The sequence below is a fragment of the Zingiber officinale genome, chromosome 3A (genome assembly GCF_018446385.1).
Source record: "Zingiber officinale cultivar Zhangliang chromosome 3A, Zo_v1.1, whole genome shotgun sequence".
Lineage (NCBI taxonomy): Eukaryota > Viridiplantae > Streptophyta > Magnoliopsida > Zingiberales > Zingiberaceae > Zingiber > Zingiber officinale.
Genome location: NC_055990.1, coordinates 46551789 through 46559955, shown reverse-complemented (window position 1 = coordinate 46559955; position 8167 = coordinate 46551789). Strand labels below are relative to the sequence as shown.

The following is an 8167-nucleotide window of genomic DNA, read 5'->3' as shown; positions in this document are numbered from 1 at the left end:
AAGAAGTACATATTTATAGGCTTATTGGATAAGCACTAAATGAGATAATCATGATATTTAAAAATAATAATAATAAATAAATTCTATCTCCACGAACTCTTATCAATTCATCAAGTTCTATCTCTATCCTATCTCTAGTCAAGACATGCCACATCACCATTTTATCTCCATAAAATTTTATCAACAAAAAACAAGTTTAATTTTCAACAGAGACTCCTCAGCGACTTGATGTTGAAGATGCAGCAGTTTTCCCTGTCGCTGAGATACAAAAATCGGAGACGAAGTGGAAGACGAGGGTGAGGTTTTGTACGCCCGTGTCGACGAGGGCGTCGACGAGCTGATTTTCGTGGGGTATGAGTAAATCGGAGACGAAGTGGAAGACGAGGTGGCATTGGCGGAATTAGAGCACGGGGGATGGTGAGATCTTGATGGACGTCGACGCCGTCGGAAGGAAACCGGACGTCGAGGCGGAAGGCGTCGAGTCGGGGGATGGAGGGGAGGAGGAGGCGGAAGCGGGCGCAGACATCGGAGAGGGCGGCGCGTTGCTTGATGGAGAGGAAGGAGAGGATGAAGATAAGGAGGTCGTCGTGGAGGGAAGTGAGGCGGTCCTCCAGCCTGCCTCCCTGTTCACGTCGGCGCTTGTTATTCTGGTCCGTCATCAGGCGAGCGAAGCATTGGTTATTAGATTTTATCGCCGGAGGTAGCGATGAGAAGAGTAATTAAGCAATAAATATCACGGGGAGGATTGGTTATTAGATTTTATTTATTGACTTATTTATTTATTTTTTACCTTCATTACCACGTTAATTAACTAACAATTATAGTAAAAAATTATTTACTATCCATAATAGTCTTATTTCTATTGTTTGAGCATTCTGATAATATAATTCCTTAACTACCCAATAAATATATTATAAAAAAATACGGTATTAAATATTTAGAAATCTTACAACATTATTATTTAATTAAGAAACTATACCTTTAGTAGTTAATTTTGGTGAAATTTAAATTAAATTATGTTAATATTTTTTTCACACCAAAAATAATTTTAAAACTTATTAATAATTTTCTCTCATTATTTATTAATAAAAAAATATACACTATCATGGTTCTCTTTAATCCCACATCATAGGATCGGCAATATCACGAGCAGAGAAATATCTATAAATATTTGGGTCGACGACGTTAGAAAGAATACCTTTCTCGGCATTTTGGCTAAGATCAAGTGTAGTCCATTCTTATCAGTTTAATATCTAATAGAAAAAATTAAATTAATTTTTTATGAGGGAATGCCCATAAAAAATGTCTGGCTCTGGTCAACCTTGACCCATCTGGATTTTCCCTCGTGCCTGACTTCACTCACCAGGACTTCCAATCTGCCTAGCTTCACTCACTAGGACTTCTCTTCTGCCTGACTTCACTCACCAGGACTTTCACCTGGCTTCACTCACCAGGATTTCCCATCTGCCTAGCTTCACTCACTAGGACTTCTCTTCTGCCTGGCTTCACTCACCAGGACTTTCACCTGGCTTCACTCACCAGGATTTTCACATCTGCCTAACCTTCCAGTTAGGACTTCCCAGTCAGGTATCCGGTCACCTTTGACCTACTTGACTTTTCTTCATCCACACTGATCAGTCCCTGATCAGAATCTTCCCACATGAACAACTGCACCTGCATTGTCCATGTGTCTACATGTATTGTCAAACATCGAAACTATGACCAAGACTTAAGCTTGGTCAACTCAGTCAACCTTGACCTAAGGGATATTGCACCAACAATCTCCCCCTTTTTGATGTTTGACAATACCTTTAAGTTAGAACCACTCTGAGTTAAGCTAATCCCATAGCCTTAACTCTCTTCATGCCAAAGTATGAATGTTGGTTCCCTTCATTCTCCCTCTATGACCTCCCTCATAGGTAATGAAGGCCTAACTTAAACCACACATTCTCCCCCTATTGGCACACATCAAACAAACACTATCTCTCCCCCTGAAGAGATACTCATCATTGGTTACAACTGCACTCGTTGAACCTTTAACCCTTTTTAAACTCTCCCCCTGAAGAGTTTCTCAAGGTTGTAATCAACATCATAATGAAGGTCCCATATCCTTCATTTTCCCTACATTCTCCCGCAATGTAGACAAATGCCCAACCGTGAGCATTTTTCAACCACTTGAAATATCACTTGAATTAACGAGGATATCCACTCCCCATTTCAAGTTCAAATGCTCATTCATGAGCATTTTCTCTAAAGAAGGTTAACCACCCTCCAAGGTTCATGAAAAATTAATGTTTCATGTCTTTAAAGAGTCCCTCCCCCTAAAGACATCGTGATAAACTTCTGTCATTGCACCAACAATGACTTGGAGTCCCTAAACCTTTAGGAAACCCAAATTTAGAAGTTTTGAGGTTCAAATGTTCAAGATTTGAAACAAACCTTAACCTAAACTTTAATTTAGTCTTCCTTAACCAATCCATCCTTGTTTTCAACATGAAAATACCCTTTTTATGTATACAAATGTATTTTCAGGGGTTTGGAATGGTTACATTGACTAAACAAGGTTCAAAATACTGAAATCAAGCCTTCCCAGCCAAAATCAGCAACTTGGATCGATTGGAGTTGGGTTCCAATCGATTGAACCTTTCTGAATCGATCCACTGATCGATTCAAGATGTGTAGATCGATCGGCCGATCGATCCAGCGAGCTTCTGCTCGCGAGAATTGCCTTATGAATCGATCCACTGATCGATTTAGACACTCCAATCGATCCATGGATCGATCGGAGCTCTGATAGTTGCTGAATTTCAAATTCAGCCAACTTCAGAAACCCTTAGAAAATTCTACAAAAATCCAAAAATCATGAAATTTCATGTAGACATTATCTAGGGCATACTTTATCATGGAAAAATAGTTTTCTATGAAAATACATCATATTTTCAAAGATTGACACAAGCTTGAAAACTTGCTAAAACTTTAGCGTTTTCTTCAAGTTTGTGTCTAACTATTCAATGATGATTTTCTATCAAAAGATAGCCTTCACCAAGGTTTTCCAAAAGCATTTTAAATTTTTTTTTTTAAAACCAATATCCCATCACATTCCTTGGGCTTAATGCACATGACTTGTACATTAGCTTTCCCAATGATGGGAAAACACATAACTATGTGTTTTGATGATCTTAAAACTCAAAAGAATGCACTAAATCAACATCTTGAGTTTTGTTCATCTACCTAACATCTCACTTGTATCTAATGTGCATTAAAACACATACAAGTCATCTTATTGGTCTTTGTGAGATGTAAAGTTCGGTTTTACCCTAAACTAGGGATTATGCATATCTATCTAGGCATTTTGAGGATATTGAACATCCACTTAGGATGTTACTTGTTAATAAGTGTTGTTAAATGCCATTTGTCCTTAATTAATAGGAATTAAACTTAATGCATGATTATGTTATGGCATACATCAAAAAGAAAATAATTTTCAAAAGAAAATATCCTATAACTACTTTTCCTTGCTAGTCAAGACTAGATGACTAGCAAGGAAAAGTCCTAAATTAGTTAGGCAAGGGGTAAATCTTAGTGATTGAAGCTAGACAGTGAAAATCTTAAGAGGAGGTAACCCTAGGTGATGGAAGTCCTGGTGAGTGAAGCTAGGCAATGAAAATCCTAAGGGAGGTAACCCTATGTGGTGGAAGTTTTGGTGAGTGAAGTCAGGCAGTGGAAATCCTAAGAAGAGGTAACCCTAGGTTGTGGAAGTCCTGGTGAGTGAAGTTAGACAGTGAAAATTCTAAGGGAAGATAACCCCAGGTGGTGGAAGTCCTGGTGAGTGAAACTCGGCAATGAAAATCCTAGGGGTAGGTAACCCTAGGTAATGATAAAGTCTTGTATGCAGTCTAAGCATGAAACCTAGTCGGTCGGATAGACTTACAAGAGTGTAGCTTGATCCTAAGGGATTGACCCTTAAGTGGTAAACTTGAAGGAGGGACCTCTAAGCAAAAGATAAGCCAAGTAGGTCAGGTAGTCTTATAGATATAGGCTAGGTTGCTTGTTTGTGTTTGTATGACCATTTTACAAGAACCTGGAGCTGGAAACAAATGCAAATAGGTGAACCGGACTTGACTTGGGTCGAACCGGACCTAAATCAGTTCAGGTAGACCGACTGGGTTCTGTGTATATTGATGAGTTGTCAAAAATGTTGACATAGAAGATGATGTTGCAAAAGATCATCTTTACAATTTGGATCAAGATGAGGATAAGCTAGATGATGTGGATAGATATAAGGCTTCATCCAGATATAGCTTCATCAAAATAAGAGTTGATCCAGATAAGGATCTGATCACACTCTATAAAAGGAGACGAAGACTCTATGTTCAATACATCAATTCTTCTACTACTCATATTTTGTGTGCTCAAAAGGAAAGCTACGACATGAACCTTTGCTACTGGGGAAGCTCTAGGAAAGGTGCACGGTACAATACCAACAAGACACCATTGGCCGAGACCTTGCTGGTCATAGTACCAACTATGTTTCATTCTCAACAAAATAATTTTGGTTGAGACTCATAATCTGGCCGAGATTCTCAATTATGATCAAAACTCATAATATGACTAAAACTCATAATTTGTAAATCATAGTAAACCTATCATGCAGTTTTATATCACATATAAAATTTCAACTATTTAGTATATCCCTTCGCAAGTGGCTTTGATACCACTGTAAGGAACTAGGGCGCTAAACACGCGAAAGCGCAGCGAAAAACATCTAGTTCCTTATCAAGAGGATCCATGCGAAAGGAAACCATGTACTAAGTCTTACATGAGAGGATTATACCTTTGATGCATGCCTTTTGTAATCCTGGCAGCAACCTTTCTTTGGATGTAGGTCTCAGCGCGATCAAGTGTCCGCGCCTCTACGGTATCCACATGAACATGTTCTGTTCGTCTCATGAACTCTCGATCTACACTACAACAAAATAGACATCGGTGGAACAACAACGGTTTTAAGCAACAATCGATGTCTTTGAGTATTTTACACCGATTTTTCCAAAAACCGGTGTCTATGAGCGCAGATTTTCGTTCATAGACATCGATTTTTTTAGCCGATGTCTATGAGTGCCTTTTTTCGTTAATAGACACCGATTTTAATATCGATTTTTAAAACCCGGTGTCTATGATAAATAAAATAATTTAATTTTCCCCCTAATACTTAGCCAAAATTTGTAACACTTCACTCTTCCCTCCAAACCTAAACCTATATCGCGCCATCCTTCCCCTTCCTAGATCGACACCCCTTCCTCTCCCGATCAGGATCAACACACGACTCCCTTGCTTCTCCTTCCAACCACACCGCATCTCCTCCAACTCCTCGCTTTGGGTGAGAAGAGGATGCCTGTGTGGCTTGGAGTTGTCGCCGGGTCGCTAGAAGTCGCCCTCCTCCACTCTTTCTCGATCCCATATCTGGTAACCTCGATTCCTCATCTCCTTCTTCCGATCTGATCCCTCCTTGTCTATCCTCGTGTGGCCATGACTGATCGGAGCTCCTTGCTCGCTGATTTTGCTACTCGGTTGACATAGTGAGGGGGAAGACGCAGATGAGGAGGATAGAGAACCTGACCAGCCGGCAGGTGGCCTTTTCCAAGCACCGGAGAGGCCTTCTGAAGAAGGCCTTTGAGCTCTCCATGCTTTGCGATGCTGAGATCGGCCTCATCGTCTTTTCAGCCCGTGGGAAGCTCTACAAATTCGCCAGCTCCAGGTCGACCCTCCTCCTCCTCTCTCCCTCTCTCTCTCTCCATCTCCTCTTCCTGCTGTTCGATTCAGTTTCTTTTTAGTTCGCTCTTGTACTATAGCTATTTCCGTTGAGATTTCTTCGTTTGGCCATCCACTTGCTAATTTTGTCGTGGTTTTGATTTTCTTTTTAAGGTTGTCTAGTTTTTTTTTCTGTTTGTTTGCTCTTTTTTACTTCTCCACAGCTTACTAGTTCGATGAATATAGTGAAGTTTTACTTTTTTCATGAAAATAATTTTTGTTTGTTTGATCTTGCTGCCAACATCCTCCGCAAGCTTCGCAAGTAGCACCCTCGAAGTATTCTTTATTCTCGTTCTACTTCTACTATTCCATTTTCCCCCTTTCCTCTTGATTTCCAGCCTTGTAATCTACTTCTACTCTTCTTTTTGCCCTTGTTACCCCTTTCCTTTGATTGCCAATCACTCTTCAAAGAATTGAAAGTATATTAGAACAGATTATCGATTCACTCAGCTGCACAGCTTGCTTTCACGGTGAGCAAGAGGAAAGATTAATTTTTCCATAAGAAATAATCAATATTGATTTTAGAAAGTTAAAATGAAGTTAAAATATCAGAAATCGGTTAATTTAGTTTTTGATAAAATTAATCCATATTTGTTCAGTTTAGTTTATTTGATGTTTATCCTAAAATTCAATCAGTTAATTCAAATAAATTTAATTTATTCTTTTTTTTTCCTGCGATAGGCAAGAGCAGGTGTAATTGTTTTACCTGTACAACCCAAGAGAGCTAAAGGATGCGTGCAGTCACGTCACGCCGTATGTATACACAGCTGGAATTAATTAAACAAAATATACTTTGTTTACACTTTGAACATGCTAGCTTTTATCTTAACTACATATCTAAGTTCTTCAACATAATGTTGCCTTGGCCTTGAGGCAGGCTCCACGAGAATGTACAAGATAATTATTGAACTATCATTACTTTGTAAGTTCATGCATGACTGAAATTTGCTCATGCTGTTATAGCTAGCACTATAGATTGCTTATCGTCAGATTAGTCAATATAGTCAATCGACTAATCAAGCAGTTCTAGTCCAATGACTTTGTATTCCTAGGAAGTCAGGATTTCACTTGAAGCATGATCAGTCATATCACCTATGTATAACCTTAGTGTTCTCACCATCTCTTCACTGCTATAGGACAGTCATTTCATGATGTTTGCTTGTGCAGAAACTACTGAATCAGTCATATCACCTATGTATAAGATATTCATTTTCTTGGAATTATTTACCAAAGACTTGATGGATGTTTCTATCTTCTAATATGTAAATTTGCTGTTTTGTGATGCGACGTTAGCTAAGTATGGATTTTTTTCCCTCTGATACCATATTAGTCCCCCCTACAATTATTGTACCAGTTCCTAATATATCATTCTTTCACATGGTCTACTTTTCATGTTTGCCATGTTTTGTGGTGGCTCTTATCTTTCAAGGAAATTTCATGCCGTTTGACAACATATAATTATAAGAGACTGTTATCATATCTAATTTAACTATCATTTCATTCTTGATGAGCCAAGGAAATCAAATCGGTTGCAAGGAATAGCAGTACAAAATCTAAGATATATAAAATTTCAGACTTATTTGATTTCATTTTTTAATTAGTCAAGACCTTGCCCAACTCTTCATCACAGCACAGTCAATTTCATTCTTGTTGTCATTGGGCAACATGTGTATTCATTGTGGTATTTTTGTGTGAACTTTTCAGACTGGCAAACTACTGAAGGAGGCAGATAAAGAAATTGGTCATCAGAAAACGATTACCTCCCTATCAAAATCTGCAGATGGCTCTCATTTTCTAACAGGTTCATCAGATAAGTTTGCCAAGGTGACAACCACTTTTATCTAGAGTTTTTTATCTCACACTTCAATTTTTTGTTTACTTCATAAATTTCATTTATCTCACACTGTTACATCTATGCTGAATTTAGAAGAATTAGTGTTGTTTGTACGTTTCGACTCCACTTTTTCTTTGTCCATTCTATCGCAATCAATAAAATCTTAGAAATATGAAAGGAGTTTTATGTGATGGTGTATGCATAAGGTTTACTTTATTTATCCATTACCTTTCTGAGCAATTCTGGTTCTTTTCTTCTCATACTCGCCCATCAGAGTAGTCTGAGGATTGAATTTTGTTACTTAATGAGGGCATTTCTAGGATGTAGTTCTACTGCAGATAAATATCTGGAATTTCTTAAGATGACCTGGGGACAAGTTCTTGTTCTTTGTTTGGTGAATTAGTGTATTTTTCTTTGATCATATTTTAAGTGTTGCAAATTTGTTGTTTCAGAAGTTCCAAGTGCTGAAGTTTTGGTATCTGTTTATATTTTGGGTTAAGTTTCTAATATGTATATATGTATTTT

The 8167-nt window shown here is 38.2% G+C and overlaps 1 protein-coding gene and 1 pseudogene across 1 annotated transcript; both read left to right on the top strand.

The window, feature by feature from the left end:
• Positions 1 to 1194: 1194 nt before the first annotated feature.
• Positions 1195 to 1364, top strand: LOC122054266 (annotated as a pseudogene).
• A 4230-nt stretch (positions 1365 to 5594) lies between these two features.
• LOC122050393 (MADS-box protein AGL24-like) lies at positions 5595 to 7653 on the top strand. The gene is made up of 3 exons (XM_042611299.1): positions 5595 to 5819; positions 6490 to 6561; positions 7513 to 7653. Exons 1-3 carry the CDS (start codon positions 5595 to 5597, stop codon positions 7651 to 7653), a joined length of 438 nt encoding a protein of 145 aa, XP_042467233.1.
• The last annotated feature ends 514 nt before the right edge of the window (positions 7654 to 8167 follow it).